This window comes from Ictidomys tridecemlineatus, chromosome 11 (assembly GCF_052094955.1).
Source record: "Ictidomys tridecemlineatus isolate mIctTri1 chromosome 11, mIctTri1.hap1, whole genome shotgun sequence".
Lineage (NCBI taxonomy): Eukaryota > Metazoa > Chordata > Mammalia > Rodentia > Sciuridae > Ictidomys > Ictidomys tridecemlineatus.
Genome location: NC_135487.1, coordinates 118,488,970 through 118,515,794, shown reverse-complemented (window position 1 = coordinate 118,515,794; position 26,825 = coordinate 118,488,970). Strand labels below are relative to the sequence as shown.

At 38.7% G+C, this 26,825-nt stretch overlaps 1 protein-coding gene and 1 pseudogene across 7 annotated transcripts; one reads left to right on the top strand and one right to left on the bottom strand.

Annotated features, from left to right (window-relative positions):
* Window positions 1–4,342: 4,342 nt before the first annotated feature.
* On the bottom strand, window positions 4,343–17,736 carry LOC144368359 (uncharacterized). Of its 7 annotated transcripts, XM_078027177.1 has the most exons (6): window positions 11,999–15,258; window positions 11,668–11,851; window positions 8,296–8,470; window positions 7,008–7,213; window positions 5,987–6,071; window positions 4,343–4,553 (listed from the first exon to the last, which is right to left on the bottom strand). In XM_078027177.1, exons 4-6 carry the CDS (start codon window positions 7,203–7,205, stop codon window positions 4,351–4,353), a joined length of 486 nt encoding a protein of 161 aa, XP_077883303.1. In that variant the 5' UTR covers window positions 7,206–7,213; window positions 8,296–8,470; window positions 11,668–11,851; window positions 11,999–15,258; the 3' UTR covers window positions 4,343–4,350. The 7 variants fall into 7 exon arrangements, 6 of the variants coding, with proteins under 6 accessions (XP_077883303.1, XP_077883305.1, XP_077883301.1 ...); XR_013428135.1 differs by lacking the exons at window positions 11,668–11,851; window positions 11,999–15,258 and adding an exon at window positions 17,415–17,728 and having other exon boundaries at window positions 4,343–4,495; XM_078027179.1 differs by lacking the exons at window positions 11,668–11,851; window positions 11,999–15,258 and adding an exon at window positions 17,415–17,732 and having other exon boundaries at window positions 7,149–7,213.
* A 2,101-nt stretch (window positions 17,737–19,837) lies between these two features.
* Window positions 19,838–20,691, top strand: LOC144368702 (poly [ADP-ribose] polymerase 1 pseudogene; annotated as a pseudogene).
* The last annotated feature ends 6,134 nt before the right edge of the window (window positions 20,692–26,825 follow it).

Here is a 26,825-nt window from a genome sequence, read left to right as displayed (position 1 = left end):
TTGTGTTCTTGTAATTCGGCTTGTAGTCCTCGTATGACTTCTTTAAGTTTCATCTGAGGCTCTCCGTCAAGGTTCATTTCAGCCCCTCCATCAGGGGAAGGGCTGAAGAATACTGCCATGTTTGTACAGTAAATGTACAGCCAGGACCTGCAAAGAGGAAACCCAAACATGTTATGGGTTAAAAACAAGTGAATCCAAGAGCTGGATGCAGTGGCAAACGCCTATAATCTCAGAGGCTCAGAAGGTGAGACAGAAGGACCTAGAGTTAGAAGTCGGCTTGAGCAATGACAAGGTGCTAAGCCACTCAGTGAGACCCTGTCTCTTAATAAAATACAAAAAAGGGCTGCATATGTGGCTCAGTGTTTGAGTGCTTCTGACCCAAATATTTAAAAAAAAATAAAATAACCCAAGTAGAATTCATTGGGATTAAGGGAAGACAGCAGCTGTCACGATTCACTTACTGTTGAGAACTAAGTACTCAGCAGTCCACAACACTTCAAACTCCTTCACCTTTCAAACAAGGATTCACACACCTGAGTCTATAGCACGGACTCAAGACAGAAATGAGGAGGTAGGGCTGAGTGCGCTAGGTAACAGTCTAACAGAATCAGAAGGTGGGAGATGTCACGGAATGTGGGAGCCTCTGCCTTCCAATGGCCTCATGATGGCTGACCCACTGGTTTCCTCAGAAGGTCACTACAGATGTAGACCACCACTCATTGGGCAGTCTCAGTACTTGTGTACCTTCATGCCAATGTTACCAACTATTCTTTGTTCCCTTCTCGAAACATCATATTTCACATTACTCCTACAGGTATATCTTGAGAATCCTCGAAGTAAAAATGGTTTCCCAACAAGTTAAAATTATCTACAGGACTACCCAGTGGTCACCTCATTATTTCCTTAATAATAAAGTGGATCATAAGGCTTTTCCTCAAGGGAACAATGCAAAACTGTCAATGTAACATAGTCATAATGTTCTTCTCTGAATATGCAGCCAATATTTAAAAATCCACTAAAAACACAGAACAAAGAATAAACCATGAGTATTTGAAATTGTGTTCTGCACTCTCTTAATATTATTTTGTTATACTCCATTTTTATTGTGGCCTCTTTTCTCTCACTGGGACATCTGTTGGTGTATAGGACTCTGAAGGAATTCCTCACTTATTACAAAAGTTCCAATTGGCTCAGGCAATAGGAACATGGAAAGGAGAATAGAAACATGGAGGGGAGCCATGCTAAGTCTTTGTGAACCCTCAACTGTGGGACACTCATTGGAAAGAAAATTTCCAGATCCCTCTTACTAAGTCCAAAGCAGATAATGTCCAGTGCTGACTCTGCTCTTCCTGGCAATCTTCCCTTCACTAGGTCAGGCTACTGGTGTCTGCAATCAATGTTCTCACCTACTGAGAACCATGGCTGAATCTGAAGCAGATACGTTAAGCTCTTTTCAGTAAGGATTGGATACCCTTCCTAGCATGCTGCAGGGAAATGAGCCCAGTGCTTTATCTGTAGGACCTCAGCAAATGCATTAATTTGCTTTAACCCACTTATAATGTAAGTTCTCTATATTACATGGAGATTTTACATTTTACACACGTCACAGGGTAAACTGAGGAGCAAAGCAGGGGAGTTAGTTTATTCTGCTTCTATGAACACAAGAGTCATGGACTCTCATCCACTTGAATGTCAGAAAGCCTGGCTTTTAGCCCCACCTTCCTCCCTTTGGACTGCAAACCTGAAAATTACTTCAATTATTTACCTGCATTTGAAATGAAGTTTGAGTAAAAACAAGTGTTGAACTTTGAGGAATGACAATATTAGTTTGTTTTGAAGTGGATAGAAAATGCAGAGGTCTAGAGAAAACATCACGATAATCTTCGTAAGGAAGAACTTATGTGTCTTACTTATCCTGCCTCTTTCTCCAGCTGGCCAGAACATACTCAGTATCTGTTGATGTCATCAAAATCATCTTCAGATCTTGAGAATATGGATTTCTATGAGCCAAACTGGAGAGCAGGTGTTGGTCTGAGAAGTCATCCATCATTATGCTGAGACCTGTTGGAAACAACCAGTAGGGGGATCAACCTGACTACCAACAGTTTTTGATACAGCACTGGCTACACTCATCAATTAGCCCACTATCAATTCTTTCACTTGCTGTTCACCAGACTGACAGTTCTGTAAAAGCTAAGATAATGTTCTACCCATCTCTGTGTTCACAGTTTCCAGTGAAGACCAAGCACTGAGGCACCTGGCAGGATACACTGAATGAGTGCATAAAAGTGGTTGCCTACCACTGTCTTTAGAATGAAGTGCCTTTACAGTGTCATCTAAAGCCTTCTAGTTAGTGTCCCCTTCAATGAATCCACAAGTGCCACATACAGAGTCTTGCACATAACTCTGCATGTGAAGAAGAGAAAACTACCCTAAAAACACTTTGTTTCCCACCTATAATCCACATTGCACTCTAGGATTTGTAATTGGGGCTCTTGCCAGTTTTAAATTTTTTTATTAAATTTTTAATTTGTATGAAAGTTAAAGGTTGACTGAAGAAAAGGCTTACAGTTGACTTACTCTTATTCTAAAAGATAGGTGTTAGAAAAGCATCCATGTGCCAGTGATTTAGGAAGACCATGCCTCCCAGGAGAAAGAGGCAGTGGAGCTGAGGGAGCTGGGAAGAGAAGGCAAAACAGCCTACAAAGTGTGATTTCAGGGACAGCGCCATGTGTTTAAAGGATAATTTTTATAGTATTTGGACACAGAGTTGGCTCTGCGTCAGTGTGGCAGTTACAGAGAAGAGCAGGACAGCAGCTTTGGATACAGAAAAGTGTTCAGAGTGAAAACCACAGGAGTGAGTCAACCTTATGCATAGCCAAAGTTGAATTTTACACTCTCCTATCAAGTGAATACTTCCTGCATGTGGAAGGTCCCAGGGAACTTGTGCCTTCTACATACACAATATTTTGCTATGTTGTTGCTGTGTGTGTAGCTGCTGTTTTTGCTATAGCAGAACTGTCCAGGATCTTGGAATAACACTTCAGAAAGAAGTTACTCATGTCATTCTCATTTTAGTTCTTTCAAAGGAACAAGTGACTCTTTTAAAGGAGAAAGCCCCCAAGACTTCTCAGACAGATGATAAAAATGCTCAACAGAAAACAGGCAATTCAGAGAGGTTTAGCAAGGGAAACCAGTGACACCAGCAGATGGTTTTTACCTTTGCAGCTATTTTGGCCTGTTTATGTGCTCTTTTTGTCTGATAATTACCCTCCCATGATGATTCCCTGGGGGCCAGTGATTCAAGTGATGCTTTTCTTCATCATGATGCTCTTCACTATTTCCTACAACTGAATTTATTAAACCCCCTTTAGATATTAGGCAGTTCTATCTCATCCATTAAAAACTGTAGCCTTTCATGGCACAGAGAAAATATCGGTATGAATTTAGAAATTTAGAAATATCTCATGCATTTCTTTAAAGAAATGGCCTGCCCAGGTATTCTTATCCATGAAACAAAGTGGCCCCCATAAAGTAGATCTCAGGAGCAGCATGCTAGTTGTTTAACTGGGCAGAGGGAAAAATGTCCTTTCTTCCCCACATGAACAGAAACTGGAAACAACTGGTGAATGCTGGTAAATTTCAGCTATACCTACCTCCCATTACATGGCTGCTTCCCAGGCACAGTGATTTACTTCCCAATACGCCTTTCATAGAAAACATATTCATTCCTCTTCAGGGAAGAAAGACAACCCTGTCATACATCTAGGAACTCCATACATCTAGGAACTACACAGGACCCTCCATGCCTGCTCCTATCACTTAACCAGGGAAAATTCTCTCCATGTCACTTCTTAAGTATTAAAGTGTACCCTACATCTCACCCTCAGATTTTACTACTTCAACTCCCTAAAACAAACCCTGAGAGTGACTTTTGAAAGTACACTCATAAACATTCCCTGTTTAGATGCTACAGCTATCATGCCATGTGCATTTTAAGCAATATTTTTGAGAAGAGAAAACATAACCAGAAAAGATAAATCTCCCTTGGCCCACAATTAAATCAGCCTGCAAATTCCTTAAAAGTTTTCTTTCTTAGGCCATGCTCTTTTCAATTTCACAAACTTGCACCTGTCACACTCTCCTTCCTGAAAGTATGCTAGGTATTTGCTGCCTGCCATCTTAAAGGCACATGCCTGGTTCAGGAAGGAACATATGGGATAGTATGACCTCTGCCTAGTGGGTGAATCTACTGTCCTTTCACTTAGGCAGTCTCCATCATTCAAGACCACACACAAGATGCAGATACCAGGAGAGCAGGTACAAATATCACTTGCCTAATGGAATCTCTCATGAGCTGGGCACCTTGGAACATCTTTCTGTGAGCAGGGCCTCTGGGCACCTTACAAAATGCTCTGCCAACTTGTGCTCTTCAGCCAGTTCCTCTCCATGGCTCTCAGGGTCATGCTGGATGAGGAGGTCCTTGATATGCCTACTGAGGAAGAAAGAAGCATCTTCATCTTCCTGCAGCTTCAGGGGGCCAATTCTGGTGCCTGAAATTCAATCAGGACATTAAAATCCCTAAGGTAGGATACAAGGGGAAATTTATAACTAGAACTCAATGAATGGTGGGATAGTAGGATTTGGACACAGATTTCTATGACAATATCCCTTTGAAGCCTTCAAACCAATATTCTGGTACTTTTTGAGCAATTGTTCACACATTCTTGCACTTGCCAGTTTACCTCCTGCAGACTACTACACACCCAATGTTGGTACTTCATGTACTTTCTTGGTACTTTTCTTTTGATACTATCAAAAAATACATTTGTACATGTGTATATATTTATACATTTAGGCATATAAATGTATATGTATACTCATGTACAGGTACATATGTATAGATAAAAACATATATAAGTACAGATATATATCTAACTGCTTCCTTGCTTTGAGAGCCCTACTACAAAAGATGAAGTATGTGGAAGGAAGTCTGAATTTAACCCTGCATTTAGACTCTACATGAGAAGGTGGATGGGACCTGGGTACAGGAAATCCCGAGACTGATTCATTCAGAGTAAGTCTACAAGTACCAAAAGGAAAACAACTTATGTGGGGAATGACATTGCTGTTTGGGTGAATGGAATTGGTAGTAATCGGCAGCTTGTGTGTACATGGTCGTGTTTCTCTCTGTCCTTCCACCTGGGTTGAGCTTGGAGACAAAGTGCTGTGCCAGCCTGTTCCTATCAGCAATTTGCTCTCAGAGGACCTTCCCCAGGGGACTGTCAGAGTCTTCCATGTGAGGAAGTCCTTGAGATGCTGACTGAGGAAGAATTAGGCATCTCTCCCTTCCGGGGACTGCTGGGGTAACTGGGTGACAGCTCTCAAGCCTGAGCATGACTTAGAACAAAGAATTTCCTGACGCAGGTAGAAAGGAATGCATCAGAATGGATGCAGTATTGAGAAGCGATAAGGATTTGAGACAGGTGTTTCTGAAGACATCATGAGGAGTCCTTCAGTGCAATTCTGACTCATTTAATGCCAGAAGTCCATGAACGTTCATAGTTTACTTGAACTCTATTTCAATAAGTTCAGAAATAATAAGTTTTGACATTTAATACAGGAATATTGAAGAAAGCAAGCAATATCCTTTAAAAACACACTTTGAAACTCTGTGCAATACGTACAAACACACAGAAGACCAATTTTTCCCTGGATCTGGAGGGAAGAATCTATACAATCAACATATCACATTGGTTAGCTCAGCACCCCTGGATGATCAGAATTACCTGGGGGCATTGGCTCCTGTCCTTCATCCTTACCATGTTATTTATTTCCTGCCAATAAAACCAGACTGGGCCAGCCACATTAAACTACTCCTGCTTTACACATTGCAAACACGAGCATAGAAATGTTCTCTGGGTACACTGGGATGTCCTGAGAAGAATACTGAAGGAGAACTTAAAAGAAGGTACCCTGCACTTACCATAAAAACTGGCCTTGTTTTGGAGACCAGGTGAGTAGGCAGTCCTCTTCTGATAAATTATTGACCCAGATCCTGTCTCTGAACTCTGGAAAAAAGTCAAGCATGCACTTTTTTCCTCCCAAGAGATTCTGGTAAAAGTGCCTAGCTGCCTTCTAAAACACATGGGTAAGTTCCCTCAGCAGACACTTTGTTTCATGTTGGTTCAGATTAGAAAAGACACTGAAAATATATTTAGATGGAATATGCAAACTCTCACAAAGGAAACATTTATTGGTGTGCCATTGACACAGTATCCTTGGCTATTAATGGATTTTGCAGGTGACAGGGTAAAGCCTTATCTTCAGGGAAAATGCCATACATAGGCAATGAGAATTTGGGACTGGAGCTTAGAGCCAAGCAAACATGGTACCATCTTGAAACATATAAGCGATTTTGCTGTCCTTCTTGGATAGCCACAAATGTTCAAAAACCACTGCGGAGAATTGATATTTTAACAGGACAAGTAGAGGAGAGATAAGAGAACCCACTGCAAAAGAGTCTTTTGGATAGATGATTAGGCATCTGCATGCTAAAGAACTAAATGAGATTCTTTGAATACATTCACTCTCCTCATCCCTGCCTGCAATGTTCCATAGCTTGCATTTGCCAGTGAGTGCCAGGAGGGACAGGTGGGGCTAAAAGTTGGAAGAGTGCAAGCTACCTGACCCACCCAATGCCTGTACTTCAGACCTGGTCCTAGTGTTTGACTCATACCAATGAGTAACTATGGGACCTGCCTGCAGGGAGATCTCTCTACCCACATAGAGGGTTGAAATTGAAGAATAGGGAGGCTACCTGGGAACCCACCAGGAGCCACCTTTTTCTTTTTAATTTTTTTTAATAATTGTAGATGGACAGTTTTATTTGTTTTGTTTTTATGCTCTAATCTCTTTAGTTTTTTATGCAGTGCTAAGGATCACACTCAGTGTCTCACACACATAGCCAAGCACTCTGCCACCAAGCTACAGCCCCATTCCACCACCTTTTTCATGGAAGCAGTGTATTCACTGGCCCCATCCAGAGTAGAGTAAACCACATGTTCCTCAGAGAGGGAGGCTGGACTCTTGCTTGGGAGGCCAGAAAAGTGAGACAAGTCATGACAGCTGGAATGAGCCCAAAGCACCTCTTTCAATGAGTCCATCAGCACTTCATTCATATCCTCCTCCACTTGCAGCTCCATGCAGAGACCTGTATGATATACAAAACAATTACATGGCTGCATTTTCTTAGTTTCAGAAGAGTATATCACTGCAGTGTTTTGTACAAACACTAGTTTTTCCTATACTTACACACAAAAAGCAACCTTCAATGACAATAAATATACTCTACGTGAATGGCAGTAGTGATAATGATTTATATGCTCCATTCAAAGTTAGTAACATGAAATGCAAAAGTACTAAAAGAAATGATCTGAGCAAGTTTGACAGCCAGAATCGAAGATTATTGTCTTATATCATCTTGTTATTCTGAATAATTGTAATATATGTGTGTGAGGTTGTATATTCTGAACTTAGTCCTATCAACAAAATTAATTATTTGACGGAATTAATTATTTTGAGTTTCAACATTCACAGGCAGGGATAGAAACATTTTTATATGCAGATCTAGCTTCCAGGCCACAGGTCAGAACACCCAGCATCACATTTAATTCCCATTAGTAGTCCAGTCATTATTTTATTATGATTATACAGTCTTGTAAATTGTCCTTTTTTATGAAATGCAATCAATTTTCATCTAATAACATTTTAGATGCCAAGTATTTAGAAGTGACTCTGAAGAACAAAGTTATTTCCTGAAAATGTTCATACTAACATACAAATTAGCACCAGACTGAAGACAAGGACAAAACAAAATCAAATATAAAGACTGGATTTTAAATGCCACTACTAATACCACATTAATTTTGAATATTCCTATTTGTACTGGAGTATTCATTACAAAAAGAACATTTCTAGTTTAACATCTTCAGAATAAAGTTTTAAATAGCAATCCTTAAAATAGTTCATTTGAAAATATATAGAGAAATGTAATAAGCATGCATAAATGTTTTTTCATCAGATTTGATTACATACTTATTGCAGATATTTATAAGTTATTCACCCCTGATTATCAGTAAAGTTTGCTAGATGTCATGAAATAAAAGATCCGAAAAAAGATTCTAGAATAAACACTGCCACTGGAAAAGACACTGAAAAGCAGCCGTTTGCAACATTTTGAAAATCTGCTTTCATATTTCAGTTTTATAAGAAGTAGTTTTAAGTATTACATACATGATGATAAATTTATACTTGTCTCATGTAGTCCTGAATTTGGTACAAAAGAAACTAAAATCACATCAAGGGCTGGGGATGTGGCTCAAGTGGTAGCGTGCTCGCCTGGCATGTGTGCGGCCCGGGTTCGATCCTCAGCACCACATACAAGCAAGATGTTGTGTTCGCCGAAAAACTAAAAAATAAATAAATAAATAAATAAATAAATATTAAAAAGATTCTCTGCTCTCTTTTTTTTTAAAAAAAAATCACATCAAATCTCAAATCGAGAAAAGTAGTTTTGTTTTGTTTTTTCCTTTTGATAAGTGAGCATGTGTTTTGCAATCTCTCAATTCACAGGAGTACAAAGTTAGACCCTGAACATGTCTTGTGGCTGTCTTTGCCTTCCTTCAGAGCTCCCAAATCACAATGAAGTACATTGTAACACAGTACTGAGGTTCAATAGTTGAACACCTGAAAAATATGACTGATTAATTGGTTAAAATGTAATCATATTTGTCAATATAATTTAAGATTAAAAATAATTCTCATATCTTACTACTGATTTTCAATATAGCCCATCATTTTGATTCTTTAATACTTGGTATATTTCTCTTAAAAAACATATTGGGAAAGGACAGTTTCATTGAGATAAGGACAAAAACAAAAATTATTGAGCTCTATGGAAACTTTGATGATTAAACAGACAGCAGTTCAAGCACCTCTTACTTTCTTAGCTAAAGGTACTATTGATGAGCACATCAGGTACTAGGAAGGTCAAAGTGCATTGTGCTAACAGACAGGAGAGTTGTATTTAAGGTAGTGTGTTAATAAGCACTGAAGAGATCCATTAGTAACTACAATGAGGTTGTTTTAGTCAAAGGGAGTAATTAATAGAATTATGAATAATGGTTGTTATGCAATTCAACCCTAGAAAATGATATTGAATATGAAAAGACAGACTTGATATTATCCAATAATGTAGTGTTTGTCAAGTGTCAACGTTAGACTAAAAAGGAGTTGATTGTGTATATCTCTAAGTTAAATACAATTGCCTAATTGTTGAGTGACTTCTACAAGTGTTTTGTTTGTAAAAAGGTTTTTTTTTTTTCTTTAAAAGTGGGAAGACACAAATTGCTATTTGCTTACTGTATTTCAAACTTTCACAAATAGTGAGGATGGGGGTTAAGAGCATAATGTTGGATAAAATGTTCAAATGTTCTAATAAAGACCAAAAAAATGTAAATAAATCTACAAGTGCTGCAAGACTACTTATTTCTCAGTTCAGAAACTGATTTTATGACATCAATGACAGCTCATTGTTAGAAAAAAATTGAAGACTAACTCTGATAATAGGAATTTCTTAGAAGATACTGATCTTTTCCTTCATTTAATAAAATTGATTCACTTTCTGCATTCCCTTCTGCTTTCTACCTTCCTTTAAATACATTAACAGATTAAATATATTAACAGACTTTCCCACGAAATATATTAACAGATTTGCCATTCTTATTGACTTTCTATTCTCATTTGACAGCCCCCCAGCCTTCAGTGCCAAAAGGAAGCACTAAAATAACAAAATGATTGGCTCCAGAAATTACTCTAGGCAACAACCTTTATCTTCTGTCCATTCTTTTTCAGTTCATCTCCCATTGACCATGAGCAATCTTCCTCCTTTCTTTTGACATCTTAGAGACTTCACTGGCTTTGAATCAGCTTCTACCCAGGTGGGAGCTATAAAACTACCCCAGTAATCACAGAGGACTGTGTAAAGGCAAATTCAAAACCTTTTTCATGGTGAGGAAGAGATGAAAGGCTTAGAACTCTCATAAATTAATAAATTCTTCTAATCACAATTCTAAAATAGTATTCTTCCTTTATATTCATATTTGTCTTTCCAGAGCTCAGATCTTCAACAATTATTATAATAGTATACTTATTATTCATTTCCTCCTCAATTCACTTAACTACATATACACACATACAATAAAGGACTCTAATAACTCTATCAATGCAATTTTCACAGAGAGTATACCCGATTGCATTATTGTCATTAAAATCATTCAATATCACTCTTTGTTTTTAGAAAAATTCTATTTGGGGGGATTGGTGTTTCATGACTTGGATCCTTTTCACTAATTTGACCTGCTTTTTTGCACTTTAAAACAAAAATGCTAATTCTAGTGTTGCAAACCACTTTGGGTTCTCTAGATGGTCAAGCTTGAGTATTTCTGTGCACCTTCAATCCCTTACTCCTTAATATGGCATTTCCAATGACTTATAATTCCTGCCTCATACCATGTCATTGCCTGACTGATTCCTACCTAGCTTTCTAAAGTGAGTCTATCAGTGGGATGTTCTGATAACTGGTGCTTACAATTCGCTCAGTTGCTCTTTCTAGGTGATTCTATGGCACTCTGTTAATTCCCATCCAACAGATACAGAACGTGCACAAATTCTTTTTCTGCTTGCCACTTTATGCAACGATACCACACACCACCTGAGGGTCTTATATCTTGTATGTTTGAATTCCAAGCACTTTGTCACAGTAAGTGCACAAAAAATGTTTGCCAATTGCGTGCCATAAACTCCAGATACTAAAATATTAAAAATTTCATATATGGAATTTCAAACTTAAATTTTAAAATATGAATATTGATGTTAGGACAAAGTTTCCCTTTTAGAGTCTTTCTATTTGACTAACTGGATTCTAAACTGGATATCAGAGCTCTTGGAACATGAGGCAACAACAAAAGCCAGGGACACTTAATACAGGAACTTTTCTCTACCTACTGGACTTCCAGAATACATCTCTGTGTTCTATAGATCAAAGAAAGCTCCCAAATACATAGCAATTCTGGATGTTGAGAAACTTTAAAAAAGGAATGTCCAAAAGAATATCATTTCAACAAAACACAGAAGTCAAGGGGAAGAGAAAAGGACGAATAGCCAATAGTAGTGAGTGACATCTAATATTATGATGATAAGATGGAGACAAAATAGTCTTTATGCTCATTTATGATATGAAAATACTACAGTTTATATAGCATAAGGATGAGAGATTAAATAGAATATCAAGCATAACAGACAGAAAAAGCAATTTAAAATCATGACTACATAAGGTATTTGTGACTACATTATTAAATACATCTTATTCAGCTTTACATGGTTTCCTTTATTTTGGTAATTTAGCTCAATGTCAGTATTTCCCTTCAAATTACTGAAAATAACTTTAAAACACTTTGGAAGATATTAAACAGTTAAAAGCATACACTACTTATAATTCTTACTAATTCCACACTTAAATGTATGACTTGTAAAGTTGTTAGTACGTATTATATTAGAAACAAAAAGTTGTCGCCCACATCTTTCTCTAGCTGGGCCCAGTTTTACCTTAGAAATTGTATTATTTTAGGAAGTCAACTGAGTGGTCCTCCCAATTATGCAACAGTGTGACGAAAAATCACGCTTCTGTGAATGGGGACAGAGATACTTGACCTTCAGTGTTCTGACTGAAGCTTCCCTGACCACTAGCCCCTTCCTGTGTAGAAATGATTGTAGAAAAAGGACAAGGAGCCTGCTGGGAAGAAAAGGAACAGAGTTCAGGAGTCAACATCCAGAGCCTACAGAGACTCTAAATTTCAGAGCTACTTCCAGCAATAGGGCCCAGAAGCATTTGAACATGGAAACTTGTGTGCAGAATACTTTGAGCTCATCAACTTACATTTGTGTATTCTTTAGAATGGAAAAACCTCCAAACTAATAGAATTCTGGAATTTGTGAGGTCCAAAACAGTTGATATTAGACTTCTTGGCAAAAAGGAGAGAACTCATGCCATTAATTGGGCAAGTACAATATTCAACGGTATTTGTACCACCAAACTTGTGAAGCAGTTCATGCAGCTTGTGCTGAAGGGGAAAAATAGCATTTGTAACACCCATTTCCAGATATGAAATATTTTTACTACAAAGACATCTGTCTCTGCATAACAAAGTTATAAATCATCTGGGGAAAAATTATTTCCTGTAACTCTACCTTGTATGGATGCTAAAGCATCAATCATTTTTCTTCTACAAATGCTATTTTGGTTCCAATATTAATAAATATAAACCTATTTCCTCTGTTGACCTCTCAGGCATGTTAAAACAACTGCTGCCTTAGCAATGCTTTTCTCAGACAGCACGTACATCCTAGCCAAGCTAGATTAATTTTATCTGCTTTCCTGATTCTCTTTAACACAGTACAATAAATTAATTCAATATGAAGTAAACTTTAACATATCCAAGATTTTGTACATGTAACAGATACAGATTTTGTAAACTTGTTTTTGAGGGAAAAAGTAGCTTAAATTTTAGTTTTTTCAGTCCACTTAATCTGTATTAATTACTACATTCTTACTTTGAAGCTTAAAAGCAGGCAATATGTACATGAATGATCATGGTTATTCTAACAAAAGTTTATTTACAAAAACACTCATAACAGGTCAGATTTGAACTGTGGGCCCACTTTTTTTATCCCTGTCATGTATTACAAAACTGGGAAATAATACATAAAAGAACGTGCAGTAAAGCAAACCATGACTAATACAAGTAACTACAAAAAATTTCTAGGACATAAAGTATATTTACCTCAGATTTGTTACTATTATCTCATAATTAAGTGGCCTACAAATGGTTGAATAATGGAAATACTCTACCAGCATGCAGGTAATTCTAACCTAGGTCAGTGAAAATCATATTGCCTCTCAAAAATTCTTTGTTGGGGCTGGGGATGTGGCTCAAGTGGTAGCGCACTCACCTGGCATGCACAGGGCACTGGGTTCGATCTTTAGCACCACATAAAAATAAAATAAATATGTTGTGTCCACCTAAAACTAAAAAATAAATATTAAAAAATTCTCTCTCTCTCTCTCTCTCTCTCTCTCTCTCTCTCTTTAAAAAAATTCTTTGTCAAAGCTCTAAACAATTGCTTTGGCTATTGTTGAATTTTAATAGTATACTTGCAATTTTCAGATTATCATGTTTTCACTAGTGATCCTTAAATTGATGAGGAAAAAAAACTGTATGGAATATGGGTGTTAATTGAGCCACCTTCATTACACAGTCAAGAGTGTGGTCATGAAGTTTTGATATCCTCTGCACTCACTTCAGGCAGAGTTCATATCCACAGACCCTGTGATACTACCTATCCCTGCAATAAAACTACAGATTACATGAGCTATTCCTCACTGGGCATACAGTGTCAATAATGCAAGCTGAACAAATTCTTGACATCTGCTGTACAAATTTGTTCCTCTCAACCACACTGTCTTCTATACCTAAATGTTTGTTAGGGGATACATCTTATGTTAAGTGTTCTTACCACAATAAAGTAAAATTTAAAAGTCACAATAGATTAAATATAAGCACAGACATTATATTATTATAAACAGGAAGAAACAAATTTGAGTTACCTCATTTCTGTCATTCAATTTTACAACTTGAGTTTTTTTTAATATTTTCTGGAATTTATTGTGAAATAAACTTTTTATGTATCTTTCAAATTGATTTTTCTTTTTAAAACGTTCTGTTTATTATTCATGTTTCAGAGAACCTGCCCTTTACTAGTGTTCTGCTAGAGCACTCCTCATTCCAGTTCACCCTGACATGTCACACCTCCCTGCCTTTGCATAGATTCTTCCCCTGCCAGGTGTCCTTCCACTTGATGAGCTCTTTCTCCTCTGAAAACCACATTCAGAATTATTCTCTCTTTGGATACCCCATAGTACTTTCTCTTTCAAATATTTTGTTTTAGTTGTAGTTGGACATAATACCTTTATTTTATTTGTATATGGTACTGAGTATCAAACCCAGCTAAGCCACAACCCCAGCCCACCCTACAGCATTTTAAAAGTATTCGCATTATTCTGCAGTGATAATTTATTAGATTATAGACTAAGGTTTTGGTTTTATATATTTATTTTACTTTCAAGAACTCTTAAAATGATTAAGACCTTGTCTCCTTGCACGGATTTCCTACAGCCTACTCTTATCTCTCACAGAAGAGAAACATCAGTAAATACTTGTTAAATGAATGAGTTTATTGAAAGATCTATCTATCTTCATTTCTAAGGCGCTATCTATTGTAATACTGTCTTTCAAGTCGACAAAAGTTTTTCAAAAAAGAAAAACTACATTAAACATTTACCAATTTAAAAATGCACCTTAATTTAGGGAATATGAAAATGGAAAATTATTTACATATCTGAATTGATGTAATCCAATAATGTCTAGAAAAGAGACTAAATATATTAAAATAAAGCATGTGCACAAAACAAATTAATGGAAAACAAAATATTCCAAAATAAAACTGCATCTTCTGTTTTAGAACATAGTACTGCATGGAAAATGTTGCTTTTGTTCAGAAAAAGCTTTTAGTTTTAACCCAGTATGTTTTCTCTCTAAGCAGTTTTTTGCAAAAATACAACTGCTTCCATTTCTCTCTTCTTTCTTGATAATTACTTCACTCCCAAGTAATTATCTCATCTTTTCATCAATTATTACATTTCCCACCTTTCGGTTAATGATGCCTTTGCTTGCTTGCCTATAGGTAGAATTAAGATTAAGGATAAAAGCACATTATTTAAGTTAATTTCAATCATTTATGTTATTATTAAATGGAGAGCCAAAGACTGCTAAGGTGAAGTTGGAATTTCTGGATTACTACCATCCTGTGGAAGTTATTAATCAGCTACATCACAATGGCCTGATGGACCATAAGAACTCAGAAGCCTTCAATTATGTCACAAGGTCTACACTGCTGCAACAACTAACACTCTATGTCTCTAGAGGGTGAAGGAGGAAAGTATGTACCTAGTCTGGTGTTTGAAAATTTATGTCTAATCTGCACAGAAAAAAGTAATTTAAGATTTACTGTTTTTAGGTATTAGCTTCATATCATAGCCATGCAAATTAGAAAAAAAGTAAAATTACATTTAATGATAACAAACTAGAAATTGAAATAATTTTATATTTATTTTAATTGCTAAATGTTCATACATACTTAATTTCATTTTGATGAAATTCTAATTCTCCAATTTTTAGATCTTGAAAATATGTTCAAAGTATACTATAAGGAATCACAAAATCATTCTTTTTAACATTAAGATGTTCATTTAGACACAATATAGAATAATATAGCTCATATTAATTATCCTCCAATTCTAGGCACAAAATCAATATGCTATTTTTCACTGTGTGGCTAATAAGGGCAACAATTAGTCAACAGTGAATCAGTTACCTATAAGAGTGTCAACAGTCTTATAACAGTACACAAACTATTATATTTATGCTATAGTACAATAAATTATTTTGTTTGTAATTCTTTCAAGGATGAGTATATTAGCGGACATCATTTTATACCTATAAGAACAAGATTAGATACATAGGTCCCTATAGCAATTTAAAAACAAAACCCCAAACAGTGAATCACTATTTTTAAGAAAATGTGCTCCAAGATACACAGTTCCTTATTGTGTGTGTCTATTTTCTGTGGGTCTTGCTTCATGACCATTTTGTGCAGCTTGTGTGTGTCCAGTTAGAGATTTTTAAGGTTGCTAAATGTTGAATGGAATTTCAGTGGCTGCTTGACTACAGAAGAGCATAGATAAAGGGTGTGATTATTTAACAGCTAAAAGAACACAAAGATTATTTAAGCATAAATCAACACAAAAAAATATCAAAAATGAAATTGATGATGTTCAATATTCAGTATAACTATACAAGCAAAGACCGTTTACTACAGACTCATATGATTAATATGAAAATAACCTTGTTACACAGGACACTTTTTCAATAGAAATACCTATCATGAGATTCCAAACTTAACATCATTTGACAAATTAAAACAAGGGAAAAAAACTGTTATTGCTTTGTTCTCAATATTGTGGTTCTATCACAAAGATTATTATTTTAAACTTTTTCTGGTTTGCTTAAGTATTAATGTAAAGCATATGCTTATTAATCGAAGAAAAATTCACTATGCAATAACAATTTCTTGACATAAATTTGCATAAAACAATGCAGAATGATATTAGGATCACATGGTCATGCAAAAGTGCCTTTCTTTTTTTTTTTTTTTTTTTGGTGGGGAGGGAGGGGGGCATCCAATGGACTTAACTCAGGGAAACTCGACCAGTGAACCACATCCACAGCCCTATTTTGTATTTTACTAGACACAAGGTCTTACTGAGTTGCTTAGCGCCTCTCTAAATTGCTGAGGCTGGCTTTGAATTCGAGATCCTCCTGCCTCCACCTCCAGAGCCACTGGGATTACAGGAGGGCGCCCCCATGCCTGGCCAAAAGTTCCTTTCTTAATTTTCAGGATTTTTTCTCCTTTTAAAAAATAATTTATCAAAACTACACTGAGTTTTATCTCGCTCCAGTTTGAATGCCAACCATCAAGAGTACAAATAGTAAGAAATGCTGACAAGGATGCAGGGAAAAGGGAACAGGGACCCTCAGTGGAATCCTAAATTGATCAACCAATATGGAAATCAATATGAAGGTTCTTCAATAGTGTAGTCATATTACCACCATATGCCCTAGCTACACCACTCCACAGTATTTATCCAGAAGAACTCTTAGTTAGCACATATAGAGCAAACATAATCATGTTTATAAACATGCAGAACATGCACAATTCATGTTTATAGTAAAACAATTAACTATAGCCAAGTCGTACAAGCAGCCTAGGTGTCTGTCACCAGATGAAAAGACAAAAGAAAATGTGATACATATAGACACAACAGAGTTTTACTGAGCCCTGGAAAACAAAACAAAATTATGTCATTAGTAGGAAAATGAATCTAGAGAATATGGTGTAACGTGAAATAAGCCAGACTCAGAGAGTGAGAGTCATCTGAATCCATTATACGTGGAAGGTAGAGAGAAAAGGGAGGAGGGGGGAATGCAACATCTCATAAAGACAGAAGAGAGAACAGTAGTGTAAAGGATGGGTTCAAGGGGCGGGAGGATGGGAGAGAGCGCGCAAGTACTGGGGGATGAAATTAACCAAATTGTGTTATGTGCAGGTATAAATATCGCAATGAAGAGGAGGAAGGGTCCGCACAGGAGGCAGCCCTCCTGGAGAGCGGGGTCTACCTGCGAGCAGAAGTCCATGCCCTGGACGCCCAGCTTGATGCACGTGGGACGCTGGAGCTTGGTCTCGCTGCTGCAGCCGTCCATCTCGCACACCCCCGTCTCCACCGCCGCTGTGCTGCCCGCCTGCCCGCCTGATGCCGGCGGAGGAGCGGTTCACTGGGGAAGAGGTGGGAGGGAGGGGGACCAACAGCGCAAGGGGAGGAGGTGGCAAGGGAGTCTAACAAGGAGTCCCGCCCCCTGCGGGTCCAGAAGTGAAAGTGGGGAAAGCGGAATCCCGGAGGGGACCACGCTGTGCGCTCCGCCCTAGTCCAAGAGCGCAGCTGGCGCCCCGCCTACGCCTTCCCCCGCCTTAGGGACGGAGCGCAGGTGGGGGCAGCGGGGAGCCCAGCCTCGCTTTGTGCTGGTTGAACGCAGTTCACTGTCTGCGCTCAGCTCTCTCAAGCTCTGGGCGGTGAAGGCCAGTGAGAGTCAGCGAGGAGAAGGGGGTACGCCATGCCAACTCTGTGCCTTGGAAGACACATGCCCAGATGTCCTTACTGACCAAGGCTCTAGAGCTCTGCAGGTTCCCAGGTCCTGCACCTCAGGCAGGTGAAAAGGGCGCTCCACTCTTCTGCTTTGGTTCCACTGGCCGCTCGGTGCAAAGTAATTTCTTTTCCTATTTCTCACTTATAATGTTTCCTCTGAGGCCTAAGGACCACCGCTTGTCACAGAAAGGAGAATCAGAGCTGTCATGGGGCAGAGAGCTGGGGTTTGCATCTGTCCTCCCTTTCTTTCTCTCTCTCTCTCTCTCTCTCAACTTTTGCACACACCATCACCACTGCTGGTTTATCTCTTGCAAGAGAAAACATACCTTATACATATTTACATATATGTAACCAGGGATATAGTAAATTCTAAATAAATAATTAAAGAATGAAAGGTAAATGAAGTATTAAGAGAGTTCTTTTTTCAAGTGACAAGAATTTTTGGCTAGCAGATTAGCAGTGGAAGCGAAATTAACCAAATCAGGGTAAACTGAGTATTTATACAAAAAAGACAAAATTGAAGTGCCAATCATATAGTCAGAAAACTTTCTACTGAAAAGTTTGCAATTTTATTAAATAGATACTAAATGGACATGTAAGTCATGTCCAAACTATTTTATCTCAGTGTAGTGTCAAGATTACAAAATTCACTTCTTTTATACGGGAGAAAAACAGTGTTTTTATATGTCATGTCAAACATGATGAGACTTCCCTGAAGGTACTCAAGGATATATACTTATCTTAGAAAAACAAAGAACACAAAATCAGATATTTTTATGTTTCATGGATTATCTTTTTCACTTTTTAGAAAAATAAGGAACATTACATGATTACACAGGCCTCTCCCTAACCTCTTAAAGACTGAGTTGGGATGGGTGTCATAGGCATCACTTTCCTGGTCTTTTGCAAAGCCCACAAGATGGTACCCCTATTTTGCATGAATTAGGCACAAATAGAACTTGCCTTCTTGGGTTTTCTATCTATGTCCTTGATCTTCTTTGCCAAAATGTGGGTATGTAGAAATACTTGTGTATGATGCAATCTATGACAGTTTTTATCATCTGTATAGTTTGTATTCAATTAGAGACCTTTCCTATGGAAATGTTACTAATTTTTATTAAAAGATTGCTATTGTTCATGTAAAACATGAAAAAAAAATCAGTGAATCTGATAGTGTGAACTTGGGGGACTAGTTACTCAGAGCTGTGACCAAGCAGAGGGATTCTTGCAAAATGTATGTGCTTTCCTCTCCTGGGCTCACTTCTGTTTCACACTCTCTTGCACTCCAGATGATCAATGATGTCTCTCCATCAAGAGCCTGTGCCTCCTGGGCATGCCAGTCTTGGCATCTGGCCTGCAGCACCTGGCTCCACATCCTGCCCCAGCTCACAAGCACTGTTGTGCAGTATTGGTGGGAATTGTTTTGTGTTGTTGGAAGGCTTCTTGGATACTCAGCAAGCATCAGCCTTTTAATGTTGGAGGCTTATTGTCATTCAGATGTGTAACTCTGCAGGTGTACAGAGTATCAGATTTTACTGTCAGTGGGTTGTACTTGACATGTCTTAAATTGTATGTTTTTTGGAGAAGTTTATATACTTTCTTGGAGACAGGATAGCCTTTTCTTTAATATCCATTTAAAATCTATTCATTTCATTTAGTGGGAGTGTTAACTTGTCACCAAACAGGACTCTACTTAAAAGAAAATTTAAAACTCTTTGGCTTATATGTGCAGGCTGGGTGTGGTGGTACATGTCTGTAATCCCAGCAGTGCAAGAGGCTGAAGCAGGAGGATGGGGAGTTCCAGCCAGCCTCAGCAAGGGCAAGGTACTAAGCAACTCAGTGAGACCCTGTCTCTAAATAAAATACAAAATAGGGCTGAAGATGTGGCTTAGTGGTCAAATGCCCCTGAATTCAATCCCAGATACACCTCCCCACTCCCCACCAAATTGCTTCTACACCCTGATGCCCCTTGACTATGGGATGAGAAAGTTCTGCTCCTGAACAATGCAGACAGTGTGCAGGCCAAAGTACAAATGCCGGACAACTTCCTGGACATTGGGATGGCCTGCAGTTGGCTTAGGGGTGGATCTGATGACAGTAGCAAGGACCCCATTGATGTCAACTACAAGAAGCTCAAAAGTGACATTAAGGTAGTTGACAAAGACTCTGAAGAAGCAGAGATCATCAGGAAGTATGTTAGGAACACACACGCACAATGCCTATGACCTGGAAGTTTGGATATCTCTAAGGTAGAGTGCAAAGGGGAGAGCCAACACTACAAACCCTTTAAGTAGCTTCACAATCGAAGTTTGCATGGCACAGGTGCAGGACTATCCTGGTCCCCTTCTAGGCATAGCCCTGCCTGAAGCACCTGTGACAGGCTACATGTTTGGCAAAGGCATATTTTTTTCTGATATGGTCTCAAAGAGTATCTACTACTTCCACACATCTCAAGGAGACAAGATAGGCTAAATCCTATTGGGAGAAGTTGTCCTAGGGAACATGGATGAACTGAAGCATGCTTCACATATCAACCAATTACCCAAGGGCAAGCAGAGTGTCAAAAGATTTGGGCAAAACTATCCCTGATCCTTCGGCTAGTATTACTCGGGAGAGGATAAAGGACTGGTATCTCATAAGGTGTTATCTATACCTGCCTACTATATAATGAATACATTGTCTTTGATATTGCTCAGGTAAATCTGAAGTATCTGCTGAAACTGAAATTCAACTTTAAGACCTCTCTGTGGTAAACAGAAATATGAGTTGCACCCTGGTGACTCTCATTTGAATTAACTGTGTGCTCATGCACCAACACACCCAGCAGAAACCTCAACTAAGCTGCCAATGGATGTTACCTTTACTAAATCTCCTTAGAAAGGGTTTTTACATAAACAGGTTAAAAGGTTTTTCTCAAATTTTCAAATCCTTTTTATGTTTAATTTTGCATTGGAGGGTTTGAGGGTTCTATCTAGCCAGGCACAGTCCTGACAGATACATCTGACAGTAGAGGGAAAGTGGGGGAGAGGTTTTTGGTTTGTTTTGTTTGCTTAGACTAGTCCTGTTTCAAAAAAAAAAAAAAAAAAAAAACCAAGCCAAATTACAGCACTTGCCTTATTGGTTTCCCAAGAGATGGAAACAATGTGTTTCCACCCTTTTCTCTAAGTGTTCATCTTTAGTTTTAATTCTGGCAATGTGTGATGCATTTATTTTGAGCTAAACATAAAAAGTAATTTCATACTAAAAATGCTACCATTAATAATATTTGTCAACATCATCAGTGATCACTTGCCTATTATGTTTCTCAAGACCAGAACTCTAAAAACACAAATAGTTTTTGGTGGTTACATACATTTTCTTTCTGTTTTCCTTTTTTGTATTTTTATTTAGAGACAGGGTTTTGCTTAGTTGCATAGGCTGACTTTGAACTTGTGATCCTCCTGTCTTAGCCTCCTGATCTGCTGGGATTGCAGATGTGCACCACTGTGCCCAGCTAGAAAAAAAATCTTGTCTGGTCTTCTGGTGGTGATATGGACAGAAGCTAATTGAGCCATGTATGAAATGCTTGCTTGTGCATCAGTCCTATGATGAACCTGTCACCTGTTTACCCCACTAAATTCACATGACCAAGAGTGGAGGAAGCATGAATCCCCAAGGGACAATCAACGTGCTATTACCAGCAGAAGGGGAAACACAGGGTTATATCTCAGTAATACGGTAACCCTGGGTTCAATCCTTTGTCCTGCCAAACAAAACAAAATAAATGAAATGGTCTGAGATGAATCCACAGGCAGACAGACCAAGAATACCCCCAGATCTTTCCATAATACAAACCACCTCAAAGATGTCCAAATCTGCTTTCAGTCTTGCTCTGCCTACACGGCTCCTGAACACAGGAACCTCAAACTCAGCATGTCCCAAATCAAACTTAACTACATCTAAACTTGCTTCTTTTTTATGTTATCTTCCCATTCACCTCGTTTCCCAAGCCAGAAATATGAGAATCACCCTGAAGCATGAGTGGAGAGAGTAGCTGGGTATATAAATATGGAGCCCAGATTTCAGAAGGAAATTATCATGAAAACGCATGAGACCACTTAGGGAGAATTTGATAGTGTGAGCAGAGAAGAGGTAAAATAGACGGAGTCTCAAGGAACAACTACATTTAAGGGAAAGTATTCCCTTAAAGAAGAAAAAAAGGGAGAAACAAAGAGTCTTGGCATCACAGAAACCCAGGGAAGAGTGTTTTGAGAAGTGGGAAAGTTTGATTGAAAAATGCCACTCTGGTCATGTATAAGGAATGAGGATGTAGTCACTGGGCTCCACAATTAGAAAACCATTGGTAATCTTGACCAGACCAGCATCAGTGGAGTCCTGGCAACAGGGATTATTAGACTGCAGTAGGCTGAGGAGGAACCAGGAGAGCATGTGGAGACAGGGAGAGTAACTAGCCTTTTCAACAAGCTTCACTATGAAGGGCAGGATCTGGGTGCAACTTACGTTTGAGGCATGGATTTAATTTTATTTTTAAGGCAAAAGAGATTCCAGCATACAAAATACTGATGAAAAAAGCTGGTAATGAGGCAAAGGGGAACACTACAGGAGAGAAAAAATAAAGTCCTTGAGGAGATGGGAAGGGATTTAACTGTTGAACAAATGAGAATTAGTCCTAAGAAAGAATACCAACTTCCACTCTGATAGGAGAAAAAAGAGATAGAGGTCCGACTGGGGACACATTTACAAGTTGGGAATATGGAAGTCGATGGAATCCTTGATTTTGGGGATATGCCTGTAATCCCAGCAACTGGGGAGGCTGAGGCAGAAGGATCAGGAGTTCAAAGCCAGCCTCAGCAACTGAGTGAGACCCTGTCTCTAAATAAAATGCAAAATGGGGCTGAGGACATGGCTTTTTTTTTAATCATCAAATGTTCTGTTCTAAAATATTAGAGAATATCAAGAGAAAAGCTCCCTTAAAACTGTTCTTTTTCTTTTGAAATTTTCTATTGTTTCCACCACTCAGCAAAGGCTACCTGCTTCTAAGGCAGGATCAAGCTTATAAGGCACAAGCTGGATCCTTGGGAAAACTCCTGCTTCAATTCAGGGGAAGTCATGCCTTGGTGGGTTTGAATGAAATTGTTGAGGATGTGATTCCTTGCGACTTTGCCAGCATCGTCCCACTCTTGTAGAAAGCTTAAGAGCCTGCTAATTACTGCCTATTCTTTTATAAAAGTCATGATCAATCAGTAGTCCTGAGGTGGGCTCACTACCCCCAAAGGAGTACACTTCATATGTGATTCCAGGAAGGGTGTCCACTTAGCCTAGCCAAGCAAGACAACTGGGTGGACAACTGTGGATCAATCTCCAGCCCTGGAACTGCAGCTGGTAGTGGATAGTGGAGGCAGCTGGACAATGAAACCAAAGGGCACTGTCTTCACAGGATACTAATAGATGCAATATGGAGAGGAGAGACCCTCTGGGTTGGCAGAATAGGACACTGCAGGCTTCCTACCTTCACAGCTGTGTGAGGGGGTACATCTTCCATTTATGACTCAGTTTAAGCTTTTTGATGTTCCATAAACAAGACAAACATATATATTGGGCAAATCTGGTGTTTCAAACCCAGCAACTGCCAGGAGTGGTGGCTCCTGCCTACAATCCCAGCAACTGGGGAGGCTGAGGCAGAAGGATCAGGAGTTCAAAGCCAGCCTCAGCAACTGAGAGAGACCCTGTCTCTAAATAAAATACAAAATGGGGCTGAGGACATGGCTTGGTGGTCGAGTGCCCCTGAATTCAATCCCTGTTACTCACCCCCCTACACCCACCCACCCCCCCCAAAAAAAGAAAAACCAAACCCAGCAACTGAAAACTACCATTTTGGCTCCTTGCTGGTAGACCCTCTTCTTTCTCCTTTCTTTTTTTTTTTTTTTTTTTTTTTTTTATTGTTGGTCGTTCAAAACCTTACACAGTTCTTAATACATCATATTTCACAGTTTGATTCAAGCGGGTTATGAACTCCCAACTTTACCCCGTATACAGATTGCTGTATCACATCAGTTACCCTTCCATTGTCTTTCTCCTTTCTGTTGCCATCCCCTCCCTACAGGACCATCCAAGGCTCCCAACTCTTTCTTTTCTTTTTTTTTTTTTTTAAAGAGAGAGTGAGAGAGGGGAGAGATAGAGAGAGAGAGAATTTTTAATATTTATTTTTTAGTTCTCTGCAGACACAACATCTTTGTTGGTATGTGGTGCTGAGGATCGAACCCGGGCCGCACGCATGCCAGGCGAGCGCGCTACCGCTTGAGCCACATCCCCAGCCCCCCCAACTCTTTCTTTTCAGATGCTCCCAAGTGCGTCCCTCCAAAAAGCAATCATTTTCACGGAAATTAAAAAAAAAAAAAAGAAAGAAAAGCCTGTCTAGCGCCAGGTGGGGAACATTTTAACTAGACAGGAAGCTCCTTTCAAGTCCTCTCCTAAATTTCTCCGTGAAGAGGAGGAAATCGCCATAACTTTTCATGGTCTCCAAGGCGCCTCCACAGAGCAGAGCCTGGCAGAAGCGAGGAGCAACCCTGCTATGCTGGGGGCGCCCCTGAGCTGCTCAGGTTCCTCTCGCCTTCTCCCAGGACGAACTCCGCTGGGATGCCCTACACTGAGGCGCAAGACCCTGGGCACCTGCGCCCCCTACTGGCCTCAATAGATGCTTGGAAGCGCGCGGTTCTTCAGGTCAAACGTGGGTGACAGTTAAGAATCTAAGTAACTGACTGAACTGCTCCCAACCGCTTGAACCCAGGACTGGAAACTGAGTCTGATCATCCCACCTCTGAGCCTAGGAACACCTTTTCCTATTTCAAGTATTTTCTACTTGAATGGAAATAGGACAATAGGTCCAAATAGAAGCAGGTGTCCTGGCGAAGGATTTGGTGGTCAGCGGCTTAGGGTCACCTGAGGACAGAGGGGGTCTTGCAGGGTCATGGGGCCCATTGGCCACGGGGTGGAGACCTCCAGTGCCAGCAAGCATGGAGCCCTCAGAGTCATTCTTGATAATACTAATATGTGTTTTCCTTCTTTTTTCATAAATACCAGTTAGAATATTACATTTTTTACTTTCTCAGAAAATAACATTTTCAAAAATTAAAGGAAGAATTGTGGGAGAGAGGATCTGAACAGTGGATTTGGAGAGTCAGAAGAACCACTGAGAAGGTAATGAAGGTAATGCATAGAGCTGGTATGTCCATTAACTCAAGTGTGACCTCAAGGAAAGAAGTGCTGGACTCACCTAGGGAGTTATTCCTTTGTGGTTCTGCACCCAGATATCTGGGTATGGGCTTCATGCCACTGTGGGTCTATGCTGGCAGCAGTCACGAAGGAGAGCTCTGTGCAAGTGGAGGAGAGCAAGGGAAAGCTGGAACCCACCAGTTCCTCTCCATCTGTTCATCACCACATTAAACCAGAAGAGTCCTAAATTTATAATCTAGACTAAAATTATAATTGATATTTTAAGAGAACATGCAATTCATAAATGTGTGTGCACCTAATATAGGTTTCAAAATACGTGTAGAGAAAAATGACAAGAATTAAAGGAAATCTACCATCACATATAGAGTTATAAACATTTGTCTGTAAAAGGTAGAACAAGTACAAGAAAAGAAAAAAGTGTGTATGGCTATAGAAGATTTAAATACTACAAGGGTATTTAGATTATTATATCTAGCAGATAGAGAAGAAACATTCATTTCAGGATTACATGGAACATTCACCAAAGTAAACTGTAAGGTACATCTTGGTTATAGATTTAATCTTGTATTTTCCACACATACTTAAGTGCTGAATGTTGGGTCCCTCACCGATGGCACTATTAGGAGTGGTGGAAACTTTGGGAACTGGGACCTATTTTGAGGAAGTAAAGTCATTGGAGGCATGTCCTGGAAGGAGGCCATAAGTACTTGGACCTCTTCTGCTCTCTCACTTCCCACACACCATGATGTGAATACCTTTGCTCCACCACATGACCCCAACCAAAGTGTTTGGCTTCACCACAGGTCAAAGAAAAGGGGCAAAGAATCCATGGATTTAACCTTTTAAAACATTTGCTTAAATATATTTTTCCTTCTTTTAAGTTGTTTATCTTAGGTATTTTGTCACAGTGTTGGCAAGTTAACTCATACAATATAAAGTGAGTCTCAAGATTTTCTTAAGAATTTTTTTCAGTGTATATTATTTGACAACAGAATTAAATTATGTGTCAACATTGTAAGTATCTGAAAGATAACCAAACCTTTTGGAATCGAGTAGCATATTACTTTTTAAAATACATGTGTGTTAAAAAAATTACAAGGGAAATTGGAAATTATTTTGAGCTGAAGGATAACTGAGATTCAACCAAGCAACAGCAATAGTAGGTAGATGAAGAAGATCTTAAAAGAGCATTTCTACGTCCACCTGGTTACATTAGAAAAAGACACATAAAATCAAGGATGTCTTGAGTTCCCACCTTGGAAGCTACAAATAAAGAAAAGAAATAAGCCAAAGTAAATGGATGAAGGGAAATAATAAAGATAGGAGGAAAAATAAAAGAGAAAATGATGACACCATAAAGAAAAACAATAAAATGGAAAATGATTCTTCAAAAAGCTAAAGAGCAAGACCAAGCAAGAGAGAGAAGCGCAATAAGCAATACCAAATACAAAAACCATCTCAATAGATCCTAATGTACTACAATAATGTAGTATTGTGTATCTTCCTGTAAGGTTCTATTGTAAAAAAAAAACATTTAATTCAATGACAACATATTTTTTTTAAAAAACCAGAAAAAAGTGAAAAATCTGAATAAGTATATATACATGTGATAGTAACCAAATTTATAAAAACATATCAAATGTACTCTAAAACT